The 27,937-nt window shown below is 36.9% G+C and overlaps 1 protein-coding gene across 3 annotated transcripts; it reads right to left on the reverse strand.

Annotated features, from left to right (window-relative positions):
* Nucleotides 1-1,220: 1,220 nt before the first annotated feature.
* On the reverse strand, nt 1,221-27,937 carry LOC132283571 (pyruvate kinase isozyme G, chloroplastic). 3 transcript variants are annotated; one of them, XM_059785544.1, is made up of 12 exons: nt 27,376-27,935; nt 25,519-25,788; nt 24,383-24,548; nt 23,457-23,591; nt 23,183-23,293; nt 22,985-23,073; nt 20,335-20,397; nt 16,062-16,237; nt 6,259-6,361; nt 5,959-6,107; nt 1,612-1,720; nt 1,221-1,522 (listed from the first exon to the last, which is right to left on the reverse strand). In XM_059785544.1, the coding sequence occupies exons 1-12, from the start codon at nt 27,595-27,597 to the stop codon at nt 1,409-1,411; spliced, it is 1,707 nt and encodes a 568-aa protein (XP_059641527.1). In that variant the 5' UTR covers nt 27,598-27,935; the 3' UTR covers nt 1,221-1,408. The 3 variants fall into 3 exon arrangements, 2 of the variants coding, with proteins under 2 accessions (XP_059641527.1, XP_059641528.1); XR_009472058.1 differs by lacking the exon at nt 1,221-1,522 and adding an exon at nt 2,061-2,193 and having other exon boundaries at nt 27,376-27,937; XM_059785545.1 differs by lacking the exons at nt 1,221-1,522; nt 1,612-1,720 and adding an exon at nt 5,204-5,354 and having other exon boundaries at nt 27,376-27,937.

Genomic DNA, 27,937 nt, shown 5'->3' on the forward strand with positions numbered 1-27,937 from the left:
TCTTCTTCACCATTATTATAGTTCAACTCCTCACTCTCACTTCAGGATCTCAGTCCAAGTCTTCAAAGGCTCGATCAATGATCCTACCCTTGACCCTAATTGTGCTTCACCTCCAGGCTCCAACCCCTCTCTCTTACACGAACACGCATCACCCAATTTTAGCAATATTATCACCTGCTGCTTCATCAACTCCAAACACACCCTCAATCCAACGAGTTGCAGAGGGAATCTCTTCTCTCTCCTTTCTCTACAACCCTCAAACTCTAATTCTTTAATCCAAACTCAAATTTGTAAATCCCAATATTTCTTTCTGCCAATCTATACACAAACAATCATGCATTAAGTTTCTTCTTATTTGATTTATACGTGTGTACAAATTTTGGGGATATGATTTTAAAGATATGGCCATAGAAGGGGAAACACTATTAATGTTGAAATAAGTCAGATCAATCGGAACCTACAAATGAAAATCTCTACCGAGTGTCTTGACAACCAAACCTGATTGTGGCCAACATCAAAGGTTACTAAAACAGAGGTTGAAGAATAACAAGTCCCAAACAAAAACTTGGCCAATGTTTTCTAACAATGAAGATTGATATTTAGGAGATATTGAACTAAATTTTAGTTAAAAAAAAGAAAAAAAAAAAAAATGAGAAGAATGATTGGAATAGATTCATCGACTCTGGCGACAAGCTCTGATAAATGGCAGTGGAAGTGCCACTTTGGCAGCTGACGGAGATCAGCAACTTTTCTTTGCAAGCTGGACTGGCAAGAATAAATACTGAAGTTGTTGTGTTTAGTAATTAATAAACTAATGTGGACCCTACGAACTGGATTTACTGGACACTGAGGCAGCCGCGTAAGTTCGGTTAAAGGAGTAGGTTCAACATTTCGGTCCAAATAGCACAGGACATCTCTATCTAGAATGTCGCACTAGAGGGCTATCCCAGTACACTGGGCGGCCACTTTGGGTCTAGAATGTTGCACTCTAATCTAATAAACACCACGTGACCCTATATTATTTTGGAACCCTTCAGACAACCTACACAAACTTATACGATAAACACGCCATGCAACCCCACAGCTTTACTGTTAAAGCTGCAAAATTTGACAAGACAGTAGCAAAAAATATGCAAAACATCATTTATGCAAAAGATCCAAAAATTTAAAATTAGACCAGGACTACGACAATGAGGTGAGTGTCAAATACTCAAAAATGCTAAGAGACATAAAACTAGTCTATTATAAAGTTTTACAGTTTTCAATAAATTCCACCATGTACAATGTCAAAAAATGGAACTGATCACATGATCGTCAGAGGTAAAATGACGAAAAGAAAATAATTACTCCGATTTAGATGTTAGCAACTCAAAATGATTCCAAATTTACAAAATGTCAACTACACAAATCAACTTTGGATTTTACGAACTTGAATATGGTGAGTAGATTCCTCACGCCAAATTGGTTGTGCTCCACTTTGGACAAGAGTGACATGCTCTCCCTCCGTCATCAGACCCTTGCTCTAGAACATTGACAAAGAACAAAAGGTTCACTAAACAAATTAATGACATGAGATGAACAAGAACATAGATTGGTAAAAAAATCACAAACCAGTAACAGCTTTAGAGCTCGAGAAAATGTCTCCTCTACATCATCTGAAAACTGCATATATATGGGCATCACTCCACGATAGAGAGCCAGCCTCTGCTTAACCCTTTCTCTGCAAATGCATGAATATGTCTATGAAAAATAAAAACAGATAGAACAGGACAATTATATTATCAACTACACAAATAACTAGTGCAAAGAAAATAAGATTCAACAAGTATTGTAATTTCTGTGAAGAAGATAAAGACGTGAGTAAAACCTTCATCAAACAAAAAATATTCAAGGTTGAAGGATTTTCCTAAAAGGGGAAAAAAGGAAAGATCATCTACCAGAATAAGGAAAGCATCATTTTGATACTTTATTGTCCATTAGCAGCACAGCTGGCAATGTCATAACTAGACAGGTAACACCACCCCACCCCCCGAAAAAAAAGAATTACAGTCACCACTCACCATAAAAGGTGTGTCCTTTAGCTTTTGCTGTCATCCTGCTCATCTCCTCCTCTCCAGCATCATGCTTCTGTCTCCTTCTTTAGGAGTTCTTTAATTTAAAAAACCTAAATGCGATATGCTTTGAAATCTAAACCTGTGACAAAAGAGAAGTCTATAATTTTTTCTTTCTATTTTTTTTTTTTTTTTAATATATTGCAAAAACCGGTTGATGAATCAAGTTCATTTTTCCTTTCTCCTGCTGTGTTGGACAGTAGCTTTCATCCCAACACTCGCATCCTGCCATATTGTTTCACTGCCCCCACACTGTCTGGGATAGGGGTCGAAAAACTGGTACCAAACATGCCCCCATTGCCATTTATATCTATATTCATGCACAGAATTGACAGATTAATGCTTCATTTTGTAAAGATAGAAAAATGTGTGGAAGGGAAGGTAGAAGGATGGATGAGACATCCTAGGGAAGGGAAGGTGTCCACTCTTTTTGTTTAGTTGAGTGGAAGAGATTAGGAGGAGGTGACTCCTTCCATTGTTTGGTAAGAGGGAAGGGAAGGAGGTATTTTATATATTTTTTTACCACTCTGCCCTCATTATATAATTTACAAAAATTGATGATGGATTATAAAATTGACATAATATGTCATAACCTCAATTAACGTAATATGTCATACTTATCCTTCTCTTCCTTCCTCTTTTCTATCCACTTTTGGAGGGATGAAAAAGGATTGGCCAAGAGGATGAATCATCCATCCATCTTTTCCCATCCATCCAACCATTCCTTATACCAAAGGATGGAAACCTGCTTCATCCCTCCTCTCTTCCCTCCTACAGACTTTGTTCCTTCCTACCAAGCACAACATAAGAGAATATGTCACTAGCTACCCAACTGCTACTCGCTTAATCAGAAATCCGTATCTTCCAGGAGCTTGAATTGTCGAAAATGCTAAATGTCATCACTATGTTTCACGTTACAAAAGCTGTTTTGGCAAGCACTTCATCCTTTTACCAAACAATCATTGAACCTAGAGCAATGTTTCACATTACAAAAACTGTTTGAGGCAATCACTTCATCTTTTTACCAAAAGGACATTCTTTTTCGTACTTATTTTTTCCTTCAGCGAGAGGGAGTCGGATTGAGAAGTACTCAGAGGGACCAGGTTCACAAGCCAATGGCACATCCCAGTTAAAACCATTAAACCAGAGCTCCTTTTTTTCTCTTTTCCAGTTCTAATCTCTTCTGGGGCTCCAAAACACATGATGGAGGTGTATCTACTGATTTGAGGTACAGAACAATAAAATCTTTATTTTTAAAATCTAGGCTACCAGTTTCATCAAATCAGTGATGTGAGGTACTGTTTTAACTTTTTTGGCTTTAGCTCTTTTATTTTCTTTTTACTTGGTATAGCAAGAAATTGCATTTCATCAGTACACACACATATCTCCGCTTTTAAAATGATTAGGATTATGACAAGCCTGCATACCAATTTTATTTTATTTTATTTTTTCAGTGGGGTCAAGTTACTGAAGTCATGAATCGATGAAGTAGCTATTTCTTCTATATGATATATTATATGCAGCAATTGTATAACAGGCATCCACAATTAAGGCCAACACATCAAAAATATTAAAAAACGATGTCTAGCGAAACCTGGCCTTTTTTTTTTTTTCGGCCCCCTTCATCTGTTCTACTCTCAAACTCACAAGGGAAGCGTACATACTGATGTTATGGGTTAAACGATAAAATATGGAGGAAAAAAATATATATATACAAAGAAGTCCTACTTCCAAAAATATGAGACCATCAAAACCTATCAATGAATAAAATTCTAGTAGATTTGTTCACTAATTGGATTTGATTGTCATATATTTATAAAAGAATCAAGTCCTATCTATGAATAAAATTCTAGTAGATTTGTTCACTGATAGGATTTGATTGTCATATATTTTTAGAAGTAGGACTTCTTTGTAATTTTTCCGGAAATCTTAATGTTTTTTTAACTAGGCAATCACGTCGCTCAAATTGGCCATCTAAGGTTTTTTAAAACTTTGGGGCTTTAGTTTTACTCATCTTTAATAACTCCAACTGTGTTATTTACACAGCCGGTCCCAAGCCACGAAAACGGAGGGTTACGTTAGGTAGCTTGAAAGCCAGTGTAAAACTTTGTCATGACTATATGAACATAAATCCTAGGAATACATCACGATTGAGGCTATGGCCTTAAATAGAGCGGAATAGAAACACATGATTCATGTAGCCGACCCAGGTAGTTGGGAGAAAGGCTTGGTTGTTGTAGTAGTTTTACTTGTCTTTGTACAACAAAAATTTTTCATAAGTCCACGCATAAATCGTCGCTTTTAAAATGTTTAGAATTAAAAAGAACCTGTATACCATATTTTTTGGTGGTAAAGTGATTGAATTCATGAATCAACAAGGTATAAAGTAATTGGCTATTACTTTTTTATGATCTATAATATGTTGTCATATTCCTTTAGTAATCATTTCTATTACTTAGGGGATGTTCGGCTAATGCTTTTGCTTCGTATTTTTTGCTTTTTCTAGTGTACTGTAGCGAAACAAAAGCACAAAGCATGTTTGGTAACGTTTGCTATCATTTGAATAGTACCAAAGCGCTTCTGAAATTGAGGCCAAAATCAGAAGCATAAAAATGATGCTAATGTTTGCTTCCGCACTGTAGCAAAAGAAATGTTCAAAAAATAATATATATATTTTTTTCTTTCTAAAATGACATTTTTAACTAGTCATTCAATTTTTCAAACTTCCAACACTTTTTACCAAACACACTTTCATATTTTTGCTTCCAAAAATCTTACAACAAATTTACGTTACCAAACAAGCTTCGAAATAGTGTTGAACACACTCTAAAGCAAAAATATTGCTTCTCCTTCGGGTCAAAGCAAAACACAAAGCAAAAGCGGTTGCCAAACAGGCCCTTAGTGCAATACTACTGTTCATAATAAAGATACATTGTAACCAAGGACTATAACCTAGTGATACTTCCTCACCTTCCAAAGTAGAAGGTCGAGATTTCATGTCCCCATAGGGACAAAGTGGGTGCGTGTGAGTTTCTTGCCAAGGTAAAAAAATAAATAAATAAATTTTGATACCTCGTATTATTGACTTTTTAGTTGTTTGCTAATGAATAAAGAAATTGAAAGCATCAAGAAGCAAATCCCTTCACGCCTTATCCAATACTTCCACTACCACCAATACACCATGACCGTAGCCATTATGTAATTGGTACACCGATTCAAACCATGACGACATGTACCTATCAACTAAAAGAAGAAGGATCACAATTCTGTAAATAGCTTTTACCTCGAAACAATGATTTTTATAGATATTTTATATGTTCACGTGCCAAACACATGCAATTTCAAGGAGTCTTGTATCATTGTCCGGTTTCATATTGGTTCCTTTTACGATAACAAAAGAATCTCGCAACTCATGGTAACATGAAAAATAATATCAAGCTTGCCCATAAATGACATACATGAGTTATTTCTGCCCAGAGAACTAAGAGAAGTCATTTTTACAACAACCTTAAATGTCATATTAATACCAATATGGATATTATATATTTTTACTAACCTTGACAAAAATTTACACAAGGCACCAAGAACAAGTTTCAAATTCAGATATCAAACAATCAAACAAGTTCTCACAAAAATGTTACTTAGGAGGAAGGAACAGGAAATTATAATTCGAATTTAATGCACAGGCATGTCAGTTAGTCAATCATTCTAATACTACAACGTTTAACACTCCATATCTATAACTTACCAACAAAAATGTCATAATCAAGGCCAAACAGAATATCAGAGATCAAAATAAAAAATTATTTTAAATTGTAATTCATGTCATACTGCTAGCAGGACTTACTGATTTGTGAAGGCAAAGATTGCCGAGCAAGGCCGATAATGACTTAAAAGTATTGCCATGGACCCTGTTCTTGTGAAGACAATGATGGGAGTAGAAAGAGTATTTGCCATTGTGGTTGCGTGGAAAGCAAACATTTTGCTCATATGACTCTGTAAGAGAACATCCATAGAAAATGTAACCAGATTTTCAAAAAAAGGAAATATAACCAAAAATTAATGAACAGTACTCATGTGTCCAGGCCAAATTAAGTAACACAAAAAATCAAGCCATGACTTCTCATTGTAATCAATACGCACGCACCTTATAGGCCATTAATTGACCAGGAGGAGTGGTGCTGATTGGTAAACTTGACTCAGTCCTTAGAGCCACAGTATGCATCACTTTAACAGCTTTCAATGGATACCTTGAATCATTTAACAATCAGAAAATTGATCAATCAGCTACAAAGTAACAGAAAGTACATTCGGATTATTACAAGAGGATAAAATCATATCTAACAGAAGCCCTCTGTGGAAATATATTAAGTGTTTCTAAAATTTCAAATTTATCGGGCCCTTCAGTATAATAAACTAAGATGACAGATTATAGCCGTTAGAAAGAATAAACAATGAAGAAAGGAAAGAATGCAACCCAGGACATAGTGTGTGTGTGTGTATATATTATATATATATATTTTTTTTTTGTAATCACTAACCATTCCAACCAGGCGCCCTTTGGACTCAATACAACGTAAACCCCAGATATCCACAATCACCCACAAATCAAGGATATCGTTTAGACTAGGACTCGAACTTGACATCAAAGGAAGTAATCCCAAGTCCTTATCATTCAGGGTTGAAAGAAAATGAAGGTGTCCAAATATATACATAGGAAGAACAGGAATATATCATTTATGCGTAATAACTATCACGTACCCAATATATCAGGAAGTTAAAAGTTAAAACTGTTGAAAGGGTAAAAACAAGTGTTACCAAGTGAAGTTAGTCGGACCTCAATCTGTTGGTTTTCTATTTCACAGATATATCAGTATACAATTAAAATTAGTAGAACGGTTTTTATGTTCAGGTAAACCTCCATTTTACCAAACCTAAAGTTCCCATTATATCAATCATACGATGATTATGATCCATTGTTCAAATGAAGGAAAATTATTGAGAACCAAATGCTTTTATCTAAACACAATAGCAAAGTAAATAACTTTTATAAGATCTAGACTGCCCAACTCAAATGTATGTGCTTCCTCTCTTGAATCATCATTGCTCACCAATCAAAACCAACTTCGAATTACCAGAGTGAACTAAAAACTTAAGAGTGGATCCAAAAACTCATTGCTAAGAGTGGTTTTCATTGCTCACCTATCAAAACAAAAAATAAAGCTTAAAAGATTCCGAATTTAAATTATTTATAAGATTTGTGGAGGGTTACCTGTTAATGTAATAATTTTTGGTAAGTAAATCTTTTTCATATATTTTAATTTCAACTATTCATAGACCACTATTAAGCAGGGTTTTTCTTCTTCTTCTTTTTTGTGGTGGAGGGGAAGGGGGATTTTTTTCTTTTTCTTTTTGCTGGATATAATATATTAGCATCCCTATAATTGAAGTGAAAAATATCAACTCGAATGAACTCTTTTAAAAATGAAGCTTTGTTAAGAGTAAGAAAAACAATAATAACAAAGCCCATGTACATGAGGTATAGAATCAAGTATCGAGATGATAACATCACAACTTGAAGAGTCTAAGAAATCAATAGAGAAAAAACCAACCCCCTTCAGTCTGCAAGCCTCCAAAGGAAAAGTTTTCTTGCCAAAAATGTAATTTCAACTTTACAACCAGAAGAACAGAATCATTTACAAAAATAAATAAATAAATAATAATGATAATAATAATAATAATAATTAAGAGAAGGCCCATTGCAAACACCTGAATTTAGCTTATTACCGGCATTAAATCAGCATCCTACAAATCAAACCATGACCATAAACCAGAGGATACCACAGCTAGTGAAACCCAGAATTAAATTAAGTGAAGGCGAAACCCCAAGCTATTTGACGATAAGGAAATATGTGACCAATTAAACCTCTCAAACCCGTCCACGGCAAACCCACTCAATAAAATAAAATAAAATAAAGAAGGGGATATACACAGAACATGTATATCCAGTTACTGCAAATTCTACTAATCAACTAATCACTTTAAAACATTTATCATTAACTACTGATGAACTTGAGAGTACCACCTTTGCAGAAATTGAATGGATTCAGTCCCTTAAGAAATCCCCATCGAATCTAGCTAGGGCTCAGTAGAACTTCACAAAGAACTTATGACTTTCACTCCTATACCAAGTGACTAAATCTCCTGCCTCTGTTGAGATATAAAGTTTTTGGGTGTGACCATACAACTTTTCCAACTCTTATAATGAAGAAATGCATAATGATCTTTTAAAATTTTCTCGTGAACCATCTGTAGCAAACCAGTGAACTCCCTAGCTAGCAATCCAACCTATATTGAAGAGGTTTCTAAGTCACAATATTAAGAAGCCAAGGTCCAATAATTTTTTTTTTTTTTTTTTTTTTTGGGGGGGGGGGGGGGGGGGGGTGTTGTTGGGGGGTAGTAAATTTGCTTTAGGAATTCAAGCTTTGGATTATACCTGAGGCATAAAAGCAGCACTTTCTACTGGATCTTTTTAAGTTTTATATACCCACATTGAACCCCACCTCCATTAGGAGAACACAAAGGCCAGCTCAACAACATCCCTAATCCAACACACTATTTTAAAAGGGCGTACTTCTAAAAGAGATTTGTCTTTCATTGCAAGTCTCTATGAGTACCTGCCCTTAGGGCTATGGCTCATAATCCTGCGAGAATCCAATATACTAATACATAAAGCGATAATTACCTTCACCTCCACGTAGCACTTCCAAACTTATCAACCATCCATTTATCTATACCGTCCACCAACTCCGTCACTTTATCCATCTATGTAATTGAATACCAAGTCGTTACTTTAAGCATGCTATCTTGAATTATTTACTTGCACTAATCCAAAATAGCAAAGAAACTCTTATCTCCTTCTCACTCCATCCGAATACAACTGCAAAATCCTCTTTTCAACTGAGTACCTCAAAGTTGATTCAACACATTCTTTAATGATAACACCCTAATATTGACTCAAATATTTTCATGATTCATGTTCATAGTTTTATATCGGCCTAATATAGGTTTTACTATGGCTGCCTCATTCTTTAAAGATAATGCATTCATGTAACTGAAATGAGAATTTTAGGATGGATGATAAGGGTGCCTAGAGGAGATGAGATTAATAATCAATGGGTGAGAAAAAACAAAAATCGGCACCTATTAGTGATAAAATAAGAGAAAACATACTTAGGTGGTATGGACATATACAATGAAGACCCATAGATATCCACCAGTAAGAAGAACATTTGTTTGTATAAAAGGTTAGAGATAAAGAAGCCGACCAAAACAACCATGGGATCAAGTAAATATAAATTATTTTTAAAAAATAAATACAATAGGAGACATGCCTTGTAATAGAAAAGAATGAAACTGGCACAGTATTAGTAATAATATTGGCTAATTGAAAACTTAGAAGTCAATTTTCATATAGCTCTTCTCCATTTCATTTTAACATTTAATAATAATTGATAATAAACCTACTCCTAAAAATAAAATCAAAGACTAATCATTTTTTTTTTTTTTTGATAAGTAAGATTTTATTGAAAACACTCAAAAGGGGAGCGGAACCCAAAGAAACCCAAGGGCCAAAAGGCGCCTCAAACCTTTAAAGAGGCCAAAAAAACAAAAATCTCCTCAATAAATCTAAAATCTCTCCCTGAGACCAAACAAAAAAGAGTGGAAATAATAGAGAACTTAAGCATAGAAATAGGTTTCTCCTTTCCCTTAAAATATCGATTTCTCTCGAGCCAAATGCAACACCAAATACAAAGGGGCGTAGCCCTCCAAGCATCCTGAATGAGAGCCCCAACAGAGACACCTCTCCAAGCCTCAATCAACCATTTGGAGGAACAAGGCATAACCCAATGGACCCTAAATAATCCAAGCATCGAATCCCAACAGTCTCTGGCCATGCTATAATGTAAAAGAAGGTGATCAACGGTCTCCTCACCACACAAGCACAAATAACAACGATTAATCACCACCTGATTCCTCCTCCTCAAATTATCCTGGGTTAAAATCTTACCCAGGACAGAAGTCTAGGCAAAGAAGGCTACCTTAAGGGGAGCCTTAAAGCGCCAAATAGACTTCCAGGGGAAAAGGCCTCCGGTGCCGACCGAAAGGCACTTAAAAAAGGACCTAAAGTCGAAGCGACCCTAAGAATTAGAGACCCAAAGCCAACAATCCGAATCCCCAACTAAGATCACCTGGCGATACAGGACCTTCAAAAAACGAGTAACCTCCTCAATCTCCCAGTCCTGAAAGTGCCTCCTAAACTGAACATCCCAAGTCAGTCTCCCGTTATCAAGGTGATAACAGTCAACCACGGAAGCAATCCTATAGAGCCGAGGGAAAGCGAAGGCAAGGGGAGACTCCCCACACCAAAGATCCTCCCAAAAACTGACCCTCCTGCCATCCTTGATCCGAAAACAAAAATGCTTGCAGAAAACATCCCACCCCCTCCGAATGAAAGACCAAACCCCCACCCCCCTAGGACCACACACCTCTGCTCTCCCCAAACTTGCTTGCAATAACTCTCCTCCAAAGCCAATACCTCTCAATCCCAAACCTCCAAAGCCATTTCCCAAGGAGAGCCTTATTGAAAAGCAACAATCTCCTAATCCTCAAGCCTCCACACCGAATTGGACGACACACATGATACTCCCCCCCCCCCCCCCCCCCCCACACACAAAAAAAAAAAAAAAAAGTTGCACTGAAGTCTCTCAATTCTCTCAGCCACTGAAGAAGGAATCTGAAAGAGAGAGATGAAATAAGTGGGGAGGCTAGAAAGGGTACTCTTAATCAGAGTGACCCTACCCCCCTTAGAGAGGTACTGCTTTTTCCAACCCGCCAACCTCCTCTCGAATCTATCCACAACCGGATCCCAACTCCCTACACATCTCGAAGGGCTCCCAAAGGCAACCCCAAGTAAGAAATGGGAAAAGAGCCAATGCGACATCCAAGAATCTGAGCAAACATCTCGATCTCAGGAACATCCCTAACAGGCATAAGAACGCTTTTACCAACATTGACCTTAAGACCAGAGACAACTTGGAACCAAATCAGCACAGATCTCAAATATCTCAGTTGGGACGCATCAGCATCACAAAGCACTAAAGTGTCATCCGCAAATATCAAATGGGAAATCTCCAGTTGACTAGCAACATCTCTGCCCACCCGAAAACCTCTCAAAAAACCCAACTCCACGGCACTCTTTATCAATCTGCTGAGAGCCTCCATCACAAAAAGGAACAAGAAAGGGGAAAGCGGATCACCTTGTCTCAAGCCTCTCGAACAAGAGAAAAAACCCGTCGGGGCTCCATTGACAAGAACAGAGAACCGAGCACTAGCAATGCAAAAAAGAATCCATCTCCTCCAACGCTCACCAAACTCCATCCTCTCCAATAAGTAGATGAGGAAGCTCCAACTCACATGGTCGTAAGCCTTCTCGATATCCAGCTTGCATAAAACGCCCGGAACCCCACAACTCAAACGGGAGTCCACACATTCACTAGCAATAAGAACGGAATCCAAAATCTGATGACCTCCCACAAAGGCATTCTAAGAGTCAGAAATGACGTCATCCATAACCTTCCTTAACCTAGAGGCTAAGACTTTAGCAATCAACTTATAAAAACAACCCACCAGACTAATAGGGCAAAAATCCCTAACATCCATCGCCCCTCCCTTCTTTGGAATAAGAGCAATAAAAGTGGCATTCAAGCTTTTCTCAAAAGAGCCCAGATCATAGAAGGCGTGAAAAGAGCCCATCACCTCCTCACGAACAACCTCCCAGCACTCTAAAAGGAATCTCATAGAAAATCCATCTGGACCTGGGGCTTTATCCCCATTACAACTATTCAAAGCAGACAAAACTTCCTCCTCCGAAAAAGGCTCTTCCAAAACATAGCACTCCTCACTCGAAATAGAGTCAAAGTGAAGCCCTGCAAGCAAAGGACGCCAACCAGCTGGTTCAGTAAACAACTTCGAAAAGTAATCAGCAAAACCCTTACATATCTCCTCCTCCTCACAAAAAATCTCCCCATCCACCCGAATCCTCCCAATGTGATTGCCCATTCTGTGAGCATTGGCAAGTCTATGAAAAAAATTTGTATTATTGTCGCCTTCCTTGAGCCACAAAGCTCTAGACTTTTGCCTCCACGAAATCTCCTCCATGACAGTTATCTCAGCAAACTCTGCCTAACACTCCACCCTCCTAAGCTTCAAGGGAACCGGCAAAAGGCCCTGACCCTCCATCCTATCGATATCAGCAATCTCAGAAAGAACCCGATTCTTCCTCCAAGTTAGATTCCCGAAAACCTCTTTGTTCCAAACTTTAAGATCATTCTTCAGAAGACGCAACTTGCCTGCAAGAGAATGACTAGGGGTACCAACCACTCCATACCCCACCCACCAGGATCAGACTCGCTCCAGAAAACCCTCAGCCCGAAGCCACATATTCTTAAATCTGAAAGGGGACCTTCTGTTACGCAGCCCACCACAATCCAACATCAACGGAACATGGTCAGACAAAAGGCGAGCCAAAGTGGCCTGAACAACATCAGAAAACTTCTCCTCCCAATCACTTGACAAAAGGAATCTGTCAAAACGAGAGAGCGGGAGGAGAGCGACCACTGGACCAAGTGAACGGCCCACCCACCAAAGGCAAATCAAACAAATCATGAGCATCAATGAATTTTGAGAAAGACACCATGTCAACCATCCACCTGCCCCCTGACGACCTCTCAAAAGGAGAGCGCACAACATTGAAATCCCCACTAATACACCAAGGCAATGACCATCTCCTACGAATCTCCCAAAACTCCTCCCAAAGCAAATGACAAACATTATCCTCTGAAGGACCATATACACCAGAAAAAAACCAACAAAAACCATCCTCCGCCAAAGAGAGAACACAGGAAGCCAAGAAAAGCCCAACCTGAGAATCCAGCAAAGAGACCCACCGGTTATCCCATATAATCAGAATACCACCCGAAGAACCAATCGCATCCAAAACAAACTACTCCACAAATCTCCCTCCCCACAAGCTTCTAACAATCCCATCCGTCATCGAGACAATCTTGGTTTTTTGCAGACACACAACATGCCCATCCCCTTTCCGAATCATCGATTTCACCACTTTTCTTCTAGCCGGGTCATTGAGTCCCCGGACATTCCATGAAAGAATTTGTAGCTTCATAGGGAAACAGTAGAAATAACAGTCTCTCCCCTCCTTCCACTACCCCTCTTCCTGGACCCCCTATTCCTCCTTTCATAAGTAACAAAAGTCGAGGGGCTCACAACCCCCCTCTCCTCCCTCTCCACTGGAAACTCCCCCTGCTTCCCATTCTTTCAACAAACTGAGAATTGAGAACATCAAGAAATAAACTTATCGCCTCTTCCATCCGAACCTCAAAAGAAACTCCCAAAAGGGAACCCACCCAACACCCTTTTCCCTCACCCAATCATCTTCCAAGTCAGCCATACCTGCAACAAAACCATTCCCATCCGCAACATCCCCTTCCGGTCTAACAACAGCCAAAGGGGTAAGCAACTCCAAATCAGAGTCATATCCGTTCCACATCACCATACCCATATCCTCATTTAAGGAGGAGCACGACCCATCCTCCCCACCCCCCAACAGCCGATAAGGATGGAGAGCAGCTAGACTGCGGAGTCCCAAACACCTCATCAGCCAAGTGACCACTCTGCTCATTTTGAAAACTTTTCAAAGTAAGATGAGCCCATAATTCATTCAAAAGCACAACAGCAGTATCATTATCCAGAGCAATCTTCACATCACGTCCCACACAAATAGTGACACTCTCTCCCTTGCACTCAACAGAATGAGAGTGGCCCAACCCATCAACCTGACAACCCCCAAGCAAATCACCCCACCCATTCACCAACCCATCCTCACAAACCGAGGAAAGGTTTTTGGACACAGAAATCGATCTCTTCAAGGACTTTCTCACCACAACCGAAGAAGGAGAGGGGGGAGCAGATGACAGAGCAACAGAAGAGAAGTTATGAAGAGAACCAGACTTACCCAGATCAAGAACTGCACATGGAACCCACTTCTGCTTTTCCTTCCGAGTCCATCTTCGTCAAAAGGAAGAAAGAAGAAACCGCTTCTTCGACTTCAAACGGTGTCCCTGCAGTGGCTTCCTAGCTCATCGTCCAACAGTAACGAGATGAACCAGACGGCTTGGCGATGGACCATCAACGGATGCAGCCAGTGGTCCAAAACGGTTAACCACTTCAAGACTAGAACAAACACGCCCAGAAAAATCGAGCTGAGAACCCGGCCCAACCTCAAACCCACAGCCCAACCCAACAGAGTGACCTTCCTTGCATTCAAAAACATTAAAATGGGCTGCCTTGCCTTTATCCAGACCACAACCCACCGGTTCAGACACATCATTAAGAAGAGGCCCAGAGACCGGTCCACAAGGAACACGAGCCAGATTAGCCAAATCCCCTTTCGCTGGCCCAATAGCAAGCCCACCAACACTTAATGCCAACTTGTCTGTTATTGGCCTTGCATGTGATTTTGAATGAGGCTCCTATCCCATCTCTGCAACCGACGGCCAAAACCAAGCCACCGCCCCTCTGAACATTCCGGCCACCAACCGACGAAGAAGAAGACCTTTCTCGCCTTCTCTGAGTGAAAATTCGTCTAAAACACACTGTGTTACCATCCCAGAGCTTATCTCTCCATTCCTTCCGTCGTCGGAAATCAGCCATCCCCTTCTCACCCATAGAAACCCATCTCAACCACTCCACCTCCTTCAGCAAGTGAGATCCATTCCCCCCCCCCCCCCCCCCCCTCGCTCTCTCTCTCTCTCTCCAAGCTGTCAGTCATCAGAACGAGTTGAGGAGGCGTTTCCTCCCAAGCAGACACCTAATAGCAAAAACAGTCATCATGAACAAAGATGAACGACGGGCAAGCACGTCTGTCAGTCACAGTGATCCGCACCTTCTCAACGTCAAGGGACTCATCAGCATCCACCCAAATGAACCCTCCACACAAATCTCCAATCATATCACAAAAAGAGCGTGGCTCCAAAGGGAGGCCTTACAATGTCACCTTCTTCAACCCTTGCTCTTTCAAAATCTCAGAGCATCCCACCCTGAAATTCCATGAGTCCACGGAAAGAGTGGCCTTCCCCAGACACGACACCCCTCCTTAAGCACTCTCTCTGCTACCGCCAAAGAAGGAAAACGGAAGAGGAGTAAAGAGTCCGGCAGAGGTGACACAACACAGCCGGAGACACTTTCCAGGCACGCGAGGCCCAATCTGCAATTTGAGTCCTAGATCCCATCAATGGAATTGATACTAACAATAATGCAATTCAATAGTACTTTATGGAATTATTGTGATATCGGATATATTTACTAGGTGAATACTCAACAAGATATCTCGGAAGCAAAAGAAAATTTCTAGAAGAAGTTATAGAGATAGAAAAAAAATACTTTCACCAAGTGAAAGTTGATTTTGACCCTATATATAAAAATACATATTCTACGTGTGCAGGCAATAAGATTATTTCCATTGCCCAGTAATATTAAAGCTGGTGTTGGTTTTAGCATAGAAATGGAAGAAGAAAATGGATATATGTATTAAACGAAGGAGACACTGATACTTCTTTTGGGATTTGCATACAGTGCATGGGCATTAGGCTGGTTTTGAGGAGGAAAAAGAAAGGACTTTTCTCTGACATCCTAACCAACAGTAACCAGTATGAAGTGTCTAATTAATGGCCATTACTAACCTATCAACAAGTCAGTATGACAACGTTTCCATAGAAGAGTTTTAATCAAAGCAAAGAAGAATTGTAACTGCAATAATGATAAACGTGAAATTAGCACTAATGCTACAACATGGGAACTGAGGTAACTTACTTCCCGTGGGCAGTTTCTCCAGAAAGCATGACTGCATCAGCCCCTTCCCGTACCGCAATTGCAATATCAGAAACTTCTGCCCTTGTTGGGGTCGGATGATTAATCATGCTTTCAAGCATGTTTGTTGCCACAATCACCGGCTTCTCCATATTGTGACACCTTCTAATTATATCTTCCTGTTTACAAAATAACATCGCATTCATTTAATTCTCTTCCTGATTTTGCCTGACAAGCAAATAGCAGAATAAGGTTTTAATTTGGCCGTCTTGAGAATAAATGAGGCAAACGTCAGGCACTGAAAGTATTTCTTCTACACTAATATGACCCACTAATTATGACCAAAATGCAGCCCTCTTAACATACTATTCAAGTAACTAAGAGCATTTTTACTGGATAGATAAAAAGTAATTAAGATTCAATTAGAAACATATTCTCGATTTATCAACACAAAGCCCCTTCAAGAACTGATAATCCTATTTATTTTTAAAGTATTATTTGGTTCAAGTAACTAACTCTAATTCCAAATGTTACTTCTCTAAATTTTAGTGACATTTTCAATAATCTTTAACACCAAATTCAACCTTTTCAGCTACTTTTAAGCCTCGCTCCCACAGTTTGAAAATAGTTATAAAATTCTACTTCTAATGAAGCCAAAATGTTTTAAGGATACAATCAAAATCAATAGGAACAATTAAAACTGAAACCACCAAACACAGAATTCATGCTTTACTGATATTTATGTACCAACCATTTCAGCTTAGCAATCACATTAAGGATGATTCCTGGAAAAATTGCTTACTAGAGTTTAAATTTTACAAAGAATATATATGATGTTCTGATTTCTGAATTATGAGTTACCATATTATATTATAAAATCCAATGTTAAACAGGAAAAGGACCCACATTTTTTATAACAATATATATATATATATATATATTGGTAAGTTTAACCAGGCAGACAAATAAATTCACCCATATATGCATACACATGCACATATGAAGACACCAATAAGATAAATCTACTGATGCTCAGATAGAAATATATACACAAATAACCTATTTCAGTATTGAAAGTTAAAAGTAAATTGATATTCAGGGTGAAAATTTTCTTCAATTATAATACCACTATTGGGCCTGCCAGACTCTTTTTCTTTTTCACTTTTTTTTTTTTTTTTTGATAAGTAAAATATATTAGAAAAGCGTTCAAAAGGGGAACACGTCCCTAATACACAAAAAACCTAAGTACCAATAGAATCCAAAAGGTCAAAAAAATCAGCAATCGAGGAGCAAGCATTTCCTCTAATATACTTTTTCTTTCTTTTTCACTTAAATGCATAAAATTGTTGATAAATTTTATAAACCAAATCGATACACCATTTACATTACACCCTGCCACAGTAAAAGTTAATTATAGACTCAAGTTTCTGTATGACATCTGCTTGTAATTACACACAAATCATATAACCACTCTAGTGAGTTGGTGAAAGAGTAACATGATAAAACATTCATTTACATAGCTTTCTGACAGACGGAAAATTTTGGTCAATGTCAAAAGAAGTGTTTGTACATCAGTCCATTCTCTATGGTTCTATATTATCTTCCTACCATATGGGTGCATTTGGCTCCAATAGAATCATTAATCTTACCTTGCATCTAGAAGATTTTACATTAGTTTCCAAAGGTTACCACATGTCTTCAAAATTTTATCCTATTTTTAAGTATTAATTTAATCACTTCAAACATGAAAGTAAATTCATCACTATATATATCAACTTCATATTGTTTGCTAGCAAGAAAATGCATCTCTAATTTATCATCATTAGAAATTTCATATCTGGCTCCAATTAAATTAACTTCTAACTTTTTTCTTTACAGTCATTCTGATGAAGCAGCAAGCCATCAACTACATAACCTCTTCGTGTCAGGCACCATAGGTCATGGGATGATATTAAATGTGTTTGAAATGTGTTGTTTGACATGCATCTGACAAAAATGTCTGATGATCCAACACCTAAAGAATACCAGCACAAAAACAGAAACAAAGATTAAGCTTGTTAGGTCAATAGGACCTAGGATGGCAAATTTCATTGAATAAAACTGGAATGTGTAACATGTTTTGCAATTGCAATTTCTTGCTACGATTGAAATTTTCAAAAGTTATTTAAGTGTTAGTTGTTACCTCTTACTCATTTTTGAAGGAGTAATTTAAAGACACAAGGGTAAGATAGTTTTCTACACCAAGGGTAAAAAGTCAATTTGACACGAGAATATACTCACCAAACTAGTGTTCATGCATACATGCATTAGCGTTTCTAATTATTACATGATTTAATCTGATTTTAATTACCAAAATATTTTAAAATAATGCAAAGAAGTGTTTCTGGAAACTTCCCGTTATAAAATTTTCTGAGTACAAAAAGTGCAGCAGACTTCAATCGAGCTACTGATCAAGGGCCACTGGAATTGAGTTGATTGATTGACCAACACCTCAATTGATACAACCATGCTGAAATCCATTTTCCTTTTTGATTGAAAACACTAACCCTACTCTCTACATAGCTCTACTTTGCCTATAAAAAGAAATTGAAGACAACTCATCTACATTCAGAAAGAGCATAATTGTGAGTTCTAGAGTGCATCAAAAAAATATATATATCATTCATCATTCTTAGTAATGGTGAGTGTTTTCATTGTGTAATGACATTTATCAGTGCGAACTTCATCCGAAGACAACACCATAATCAATATACTGTTCCGAGTTTGACATGGTCGACTGGTGGCTAAACTGATCACTAGTGCAAGAAGCAGACACGTGAGGAGCAAAGTCTGTGGTCAAGCGGTTTGATGGATTGATCTATGTTAGGTGGTAACTAGGGGTTTCTAGGGTTTTGGAAACTGTTAACCTAGTTATAATCTCTTTCACATAGTGGTTCAGTTTGTCTAGACTAGGTCATGTGGTTTTTTCTAGTTGGATTTTCCACGTAAAAATGTCCATTGTTTTATTGCTTTAGTTGTTCTTTACACACTTGGATGATGGATTGAGTAGACTTTAGTTTTTCCATTATGCTTTAATCTAAATTTCTATTAAAAGTTTGTTTAAATTCAAAAAGTAGTTAAATTTAACAAGACCTATTCACACCCCCCCCCCCCCCCCCCCCCCCCCCCCCAAGGTCTACATCATGGGCCATGCACGACTCTCTAGCTCCAGTCCTACGAACTTTCAAAGTTGGTTTCTTTATACCCTATGTCAACCTAAATCCATCTGTCTTCTTGTACTGGTCCATCACCTTTTTCTATTGTTCAACGTAACTAAAACATTATCCCAATCAATAACTTCAAGTAGGAACAATTTAAATAAAATCTACTAGTCAAAACATTTTAGCAGTTTTTACTACTAAATAACTTTAAAGAAACCACAAGAAGTATCATCTTGGGGTGGGTGGTGAAGAGTGTGAAATATTAGATTCTACTGTACCATAACCCTACAAGTACCATCTCAAGAGTAACATTTCATAATTCAAGAAAGGAATCTTAGAACTAAAAATGGTACTTTCAACTTATTCTACAACTATTTGCGATTCAAAAGGAAGAATAGTTTCTAATGAAGGTAGAGCTAAACACAATCTGAAGAACAGCTTCTAGCAAAGGTAAAGACAAACTCCTTGGTGATACTGACATTATACGACTACAATATACGATTTCAAGTCACTGTTCAAATCCTTAAAAAAGATGGTAGTGGATGTTTACGCTTTCACTTGGACTTCACTGTTTTCGTGATCTAAAAAAAATGTTCAAGTGGCTTCGTCAAAGACGTGAAAAGGGCCCACAAGAGGGGGTGTAAAGGAAGAAATTACTACAAAGTGTACTGTTGTTCTCACCTTGAGAGTGTGTCCTAATTTTAAATTCTAATAATAAGGAAGTTATCCTGCCTTCAAATTCTGTTTGCAATTCTTGCAACTAAGAAATATAATTTCGTTTTGGGCAAAGCTGCCTCGAACACCACGGAAAATTAGTCTGATGTTAATGTGGTGGGTTAAAATCAGTTAGTACAATGACTGGGGACAACCTGTCACCCTCCCCAAAATATATATATATATATTAACAAATTGGGCGGGGCAAGAAAGAAACAAAAACATTGGGGCATGATACATGTAAAACCATTCTTGTCAATGTAGGAGCCATTTGTCTTCTAAAAAACCTTCATCGACAAATTATACATGTAAAAGTAAGAGACAAGAAATAGCAGGAATGTGCATTATTGTCATCAATTTACCTGCAATAAAGGTACGTCTTCAATAGGAAGTTCAGCTCCAAGATCTCCACGAGCCACCATTGCCTATCAGCAATTATAGGAATGAACTTTAGATGCCATCTTAACATTAAGATCATTAACAACTTATCAAAAAAAAAAAAAAAAAAAACATTAAGATCATTAACAGTTTTAAGAATAACTAAAACATTGTAAACTATCACCCCCTCCGCCTGATAAAGTACCAAAAGGAAAGGGAAAAAAAAAAAAAAATTGCTACCAGATAATCTTATTGTTACCTACAGCAAATATTTTGACCTTATAAATCAGCCTAATAAATGAAAAGGTGTATTATTGCACTCCATCACATAAAAAGAACAAGGTTTGGAAGACTGTTCTTACAGAATTGACAACTTAACAGTTATTTCTAGTTCTGTAGTTTCCAGTGAATGCAGAGTGTATGAAGTGGGTAATGGGTTGGCCTTTTGATAAAAAAAAAAAAATTTAATGGTGAAAAAAGGAGTTAACAATGCCTGATTTTTGGTTATAAAGGCTTTTCAGAGACAGACAGAGAACAAGAAGAAAGAATAAATAAATAAATAAAAAATAACCTTCAGTATTACACCTTACAGGCAAGGAAGCACGGACACTTCTTCTAGGGGTGGCATGGCTGTATCCGACACACATGGGACACAACCCAAACACGTGTTGGACGCGGCTAGAAGTGTCCTGCAATTTGAATATTTTATTTTCTTGGACACAACAGGGACACGTTTGGGACACTTTCAGACACGACGGGGTGGTTTTGTAGTTATTTTTCTTAGAAGAATGGGATACAAAGCAAGTTAAAATACATTATGGGTTGATTAGAAAAATAATATAAAAATTTTGAAAACAAATATAACAAGAATCTAGCTGAAAGCTCCAAATTAGTGATTTCTTTCATGATTATATGGATAAAATGAGCAAAAATTATTTATATATATATATATAATAATATATTATATTATTATTTTCTAACGTATCCGTGTACTATTTTTTCGAGATTTGCTGTATCCCCTTGTCCTATGTCCGTATCTGTGCTTCCTACTATACAGGAGTCCACAAAGCACGATCTATAACTGAAATATGATTTACGAGGTCTGTTTACCATCTTTAATGATGTCCAACCAGCCATAGAGCTCATTGCGACAGATATCAATTGGATAGCCAAAATTGTGTCTGTAATGCATCCCAGACAATTAGGAGTAACAATCTCCAACCAGTCAGCTAAAGCAGGCAGGAAATTGCAGGGAATACTAGATACTACGTGATTCTTTCATTAGATAAAATGATGGAAAATTCAACAAAAACAACAACAACAGAAATGGAAAGAATATGATATGTCGTTGTAGGACCACACTAGAAACTCAGATTGTTGCTGTGGTTAAATTTATGGCGGGCTTCAATGGAGGAAACGATGTGGGTTTATAGTTTCAAAAAACCAAAGGAAGGTTGTACTGTTGTAGAAGGAAAAGTTTAACTTTGACTTGATTCTAAAGTGATGGGTAGCAGGAAATTTCAGCAAAAGAGTGTTTTATTTTCTAGACAAGAAACATGTATTGAACTGAACAATAAGAAGAAGAAGTAGACGTATCAGACTTAGAGTTCCTTTGGCTTCATCTCCCTAAGATTAGGTTGCATAACATATTACAAGAAGCTTCAAATGCTTCTTCCAATTTCTCAGAACTCATATCTACTGAAAATTGAAAGATCACACACAAACACACATGCGCAGAGAGAGATTTTTGAACTTCATCTACTTTTATTAGGATCAGGACTTCAAATAGAATACTCAAAACAAATTACTAGCTATAACTTTATTGACCTCCTAGACCACTTAAAAAGGACCTAGAACACGACTGGACCCTAAAATAAGACCATGGGCCACTACTACTACCCATGCTTAAGAGACGATCGATTCCTATGACAAAACAAAATATGTATAAAGTTGAATCAACAGTATGTTAACCCAAAATAAACAAAAACTAAGGCTCAAATCAAACCAAAATGTAATTAGAAGATGTCAAAAGTGAGCTTCATATGAAATTTCCTATGTGCTCGTTTTCTTGTTAGTGTGCTTTGAATTAAATATGCACAACCTAAGATTCGTCAATGGATTTTTTCCATTAATAAGTCTTAATAGTTTAGCATCTGAGCAGTGGTCGTTGGAGGTTGATGAGGCCAGATACCCTTTCTCATATCAGTCTTAACATGCGCTTTCTTTCTTTTCTTTTCTTTTCTTTTCTTTTCTTTTCTTTTCTTTTTCCTTTGGGCAAGTGAAGGCAAGCACATTCATTGAATTCACTTATCAAAAAAAAACATTCATTGAATTCTTCTTTAGAATTTTGTGCTGTAAAGGACCTGTATGCCTTTCTTTATCCAAAAATTTATGCTAAAAAAATTATCTCCCTCAAGTCTAATGTTTTTCTAACAAATTTCCCCATCAGGGAAAAATATGGAACTTCAATTGACTATCAAAAAGTAGCATAAACAACTCAAAATATAAGAAATACTAACAATTCGAAAGTTAACTGCTAATTTGTTTTTAACTAAAAATTATAGAATAAACCCCATCCTGGAAAGTTAACATACAGAACAGTTTATAAGGTAATCATTGAATATCAAAACTAACCCCATCAGATGCAGAAATTATGGAATGAAGATTTGGTATGGAGTCCGCACTTTCAATTTTTACAATCACATGAATATCTGCATTGCAGCCTGCAGAAGAGGTTTGTAAAAGATTGTAAAAAATTGATAAATAGAACAGTGAAATATCTGATAAAAGTTATGTATCAATAAGCATGTGAAGATGGAGCAACATCTTTACTCTTAAGATAATCCTTCAACTCATGAACGACTTTAGCATCCTTCACAAAAGAAACAGCATAGAAATCAACTTTGTTATCCACCCCAAACTTGATATCTTCCCAGTCTTTATCTGTAGAAATCATACAAGCAGTAGGCGAAAATCAAGTAATATACTCTACTAAAAGGTTTTTCTGATAAGTAATATACTCTACTAATAGTTACTACTACAAATGCAGAATAATCAAAAAGAAAGATCTCATATTAACAGTATTGCAACATAAAATTAAATAAACCTGTTATCGAAGGCAGAGTTGCACTCTTCCCACGCACATTTAAATGCCGTCTTGATTTCAGTTCTCCGCCATCAATTACTTGACATTTAACTGTATCCTTTGTCTTTGATTTCACAACTAATGACATCATTCCACCTAGTACAAAATCAGACTCATTAACTCTGACTTTCAAGTAAGCAGACTTGAGAAATTTGGACTTTCTCGAATTCTCCCCTTCTTTGAAGTTAGAAGGTTTATAGGAAAAAACTTCCTCTATAAAATGAGACCTATGATTCTTGAGAATTCATAGGAGGAAAGTGTGACGGTAATAATGAAAAAAGCAACCAGGTTATTGAACCAAAGAATCAAAATCAAATATATAACATGAACCTCAAATTGCAAAAGATATAATAGGCTGTACCAAAATACTTAAACCAAAGTAGTAAAGTACAGGGATAGCAAACTTTGATTCAATAGATGACAGAAGTTCACATATTCAAGGAGGGAATCCAGGAAGGCAGTAAAACAATTTTTGAATCTAAGCCAATCAAGCTTCAAACCAACACAACAGTCCTCCAATATGGTTACAACGAGTCACACAATAGCTGCCAGCAACGAGCAAGCTCATACAGTTCTTTAGTATACTCAGTTCTCAGTTCTCGTAAAGTTGACAAATGACTAAATAATCCAGTGAACAAAGAGAGGTAATAACTGTAAACCAAAAATTAATCTGGGGTCATGAAAATCAACAACTTAGGAAACTGTACACATGTTTAAGATAATTTATATCATCAATTAATTAATGTGATCAATTGAAAACTTATCTCTACTTGTTAAATTCAACGGTTCTTAAATAACTAAATTTTTATTTGTCAGGATAGACAAGAATCCAGGTATGAGTTTAATCTTGCACCAGTCAAGTACCACAGAAAAGCATGCAAACTTACCATCAACCAGTAGGATGTCCCCAACCTCCACATCATTTACAAAATCATCATAATTCACACTAACAGTATTTTCTGTGCTGACTCCCCTTTTAATAGTGAAACTGAACTCCTGCCCCTCCTTGAGCAAGATTGGTTTTGGTACATCTCCACTTCTAACCTCAGGACCCTGTATGAAGAAGAATACAATACACTAATTACATTTCCAGTGAAGATTTAAGAAATAAATGAATGAAGAGAAATTTGGAATAAAATTTTTTTTTTTTTTTGATAAGTAAATTTGGAATAAGATATTGGAGTGAATGAATTCAAGAAATGGCAAACTTGAATGTACTTCTTGCTTAGCAAGTAAATGCATTTGTAAAGAACAAAAACCAATGCCAATGGAAACTAAATTGTAGCAACTTTGGACATAGCACCTCCAATTAATGACTCATTAAAGCCTCAGTTGTCCACCTAATAAACTTAAGTACATAGTACATTAACTGCTAACTGTAAGCCTGTAACAAAATTTACCACCCCGGGGGGAGGTGGAACTGTAACAGAATGGTAAACAACTTGCCTCATTTTCGAGAGAAAAAACTAGATACAGAAACAACATATGCTGTAAGTGTGTAACCGAACAATAAACAACTCAGCCTCGCATTTTTGAGAAAAAAACTAGATACAGAAACTACATTTACAATTGCTAGCAGGAAAAAAAAATAGCAAATAACCTTCAAAAGAAGACGGATATCATGAATTTTGAAATTTCTAAATATCAATGGTTTTCTCCCTACATTTAAAAAAGGCCTATTGGTTCTCCAAAAAATCAATAAATATTCCTTTTGGCAATCAATAAAATCATTCGAAATATATGAAATACACATACACTAATCATCTATTTTAAGTTTCAAATTGCCTCTTTCACACACACACACACACCATGTAAAGCCCAACTTTCACGTTAACATAAATCAAGGACCATGGTGGCTTATACATCTCAAACAGGAAAGGAATTCATATAAGCAAGTTTTAACTGTTAGATGTGATCTTATCCAAAGTGGCTAGCATACGTATAATGCCAATTTTATGTCACTCAAAGTAATCATTGTAGAGAAAAGGGAAAACTAGAGAACTTCCATCAATAACCAACATACCTTGGTGTCCAACATTATGGCCACAACCTTTTCCTCAAACTGGGCATTATATTCTTTAACAAGATCAATGGTTTTCTGGTGTGATGAATGGTCCCCATGTGACATATTTAAACGTGCTACATTCATTCCAGTTTCTGCCAGCTTCCATATCATTTCGCGTGTGCTTGTTGAAGGACCAATCGTACACACTATCTTTGTTTTTCTTGGAGCATTTGAATTTATCTTTGCTTGGTCCCCCATGTAATCACTAGTCTGAAGCTCAAAATTGTCCTAAAAGATAGAAGATTTTTTGGTTAAATCATGTAAAATAAGAACAATATTCTAAAAGAAAATTTGAAACAAAAAAAAAAAAAAAAAAAAGTTATTCCTGAAAGAAGAAAATAAGCAGTATTCTGACAGGCAGTTTTCCTGTCACATAATTACAGTAAAACACTTATAATATATCAACATTTCACCACATTTAAGGCGTTCAATACAAGTAACTTCCATGAACACAAAATCTGCTGCACTTTCAAAATCACTCTAATTGCATCCCTCATCATAAAAGCAAGGACTATTTCCCAGCATGCAGCATTTTTTGACAAAGATAACACCTAACAACTCAACTTTAATATTTTTGTCATTAGTCCACGGCTTAGTAAATAACCAAGTTCCATGATTGTGGCTCTTTCCTTATACAAATCAATGGTATTATGTCTCTATGATAACATGTGGTTTGTATTGAGCAATCTGCACACATGAACACAGATCATGATAAAAGCAACTTAGATCATCTCTATTTTCTGTTTCATATCTACATATCTACTAAATTTGTTACTTCATGTATGTGTATGTGTTTATAATTCCAAGGTTTTTTTATGAATCCCAAATTGGTTACTAAGCATGAGCCGATACCATTACAAACAACAGAATGAAAGTATGTAAAAGGCTAAAAGCATCATGAACACCTTCTCTCATGCTCCAAAATTCAATTTTTTAAATCCTATCAACATTAGTGCCCATCAACAACAAATAAAGAAATGCAAGTGCTTAATCAATGTGTAGCACTAAATTTAACCGTTCCTATAACAAGAAAATTACTTAAACTGCCTAACATCAGAACAAATATCCAATTGAATTGTAAAAGAGAGAGAAAAAGACTGTGTCTATTTATATATATAGAGAGAGAGAGAGAGATTCTGAGTTTGGGAATGTTACTAAATGTTACTAATTAGTTAAAGTGTCACTACCAGAACAGAGTGTACTTGAATAGATTGATAGACAAAAGCACAGTAAGAAAATCTGTACAAGTCTTGTAGTATCCCCATTTTGATCTAATCAACAAAAACCCAATTACCAGCATATGAATAAACCAAAACTCTCTCCAATGCACTGTACTCTGGATACACTGCTAGACTGATTCAGTCGTCCCCAGTTTGCACTGAAGAGGATTTTTTTTCTCCATATAAATATACATAAATATTTCTGCAATTAATCCAAGGTCCCAGTGAAATTACAATTTTCTCATTTTCTTCACATCAATAATTAAATTTATACTTGCTCTAAATTCTAAATTACCCAAATGTTTTCATAAGTCCACAATTTCAAACTATTCAACTCCAAATAACTGCGGAATCCCAAATTTTTCACAGCCCTCAAGGCTAAACTGATACATATATATACACACACACAAGCATATATCAAAATATAGTGTATAGTCTGTATAGATGAGCATGTATATAGTATATATCTATATAGAAAGAGTAGCAAAACTCTATTTAGAATCTTAAATCTCATTGCACACATTGATATATGTGCATATACATAATATAAGAAACCTCAGAACAAGAGTTGAAAGAAGTTATATGAAATACTTACGGAAATCAAAGGTCCATTTTGTGACGGCAGATCGGCTATTTCGCTCTGCTCAGTGACCTTCATCGACTTAACGGATACGATTTCCTTGCGAGTGAATCTTTTACGGCTTCGTGATCCTGAGAACAACTCACTCAGATTCTTCGTCGATAAAAGTCGATCGTAGACCCTCACCGTATCGGATTTCAAAACCGACATTCCCGTCGGCATATTAATCGTTGTCATTTTATTAGAGGAAAATAAAGCCAGAGAAGTTAGAGAGAGAGTATGTGTGTTTTGCAGAAGAAAGCAATAGTTAGTAGCAGAGAAAGTGGTAAAAAACAGAGAGTTATGTATGAACTAGAAACAGCGACAATATATATATTTGTATATTTGTGTGTGTGTGTGTGTGTGTGTGTGTGTGAGAGAGAGAGAGAGAGAGAGAGAGGAGATGAGAGGGGGCTGTGTTTTTGGCAGTTTTTGTGGTTAACTACAAGAGGAGCAGAACAGGGCAGGGCTTTCTGAGGGTTCAGAAAGCGTGCAGCATGTGGACAGTCAATCTGGAGTGCCGGGACTAATAAATCTC

This window comes from Cornus florida, unplaced genomic scaffold (assembly GCF_030987335.1).
Source record: "Cornus florida cultivar Cherokee Brave unplaced genomic scaffold, ASM3098733v1 CherokeeBrave_3.0.0_Hap2_Chr11, whole genome shotgun sequence".
Classification (NCBI taxonomy): Eukaryota; Viridiplantae; Streptophyta; class Magnoliopsida; order Cornales; family Cornaceae; genus Cornus; species Cornus florida.

Bases quoted from the DNA above. Each gene is read 5' to 3' on its own strand.
- LOC132283571 (XM_059785544.1), bottom strand. From the start codon at position 27,597: ATGACAACGATTAATATGCCGACGGGAATGTCGGTTTTGAAATCCGAT. The intron at 23,074-23,182 runs GTAAAGATGTTG...CCTCTTCTGCAG, and splicing joins GTTGAAGGATTATCTTAAGA to GCTGCAATGCAGATATTCAT. The intron at 1,721-5,958 runs GTAAGTCCTGCT...ATGCATTTGCAG, and splicing joins ATCTTTGCCTTCACAAATCA to AGAAAGGGTTAAGCAGAGGC.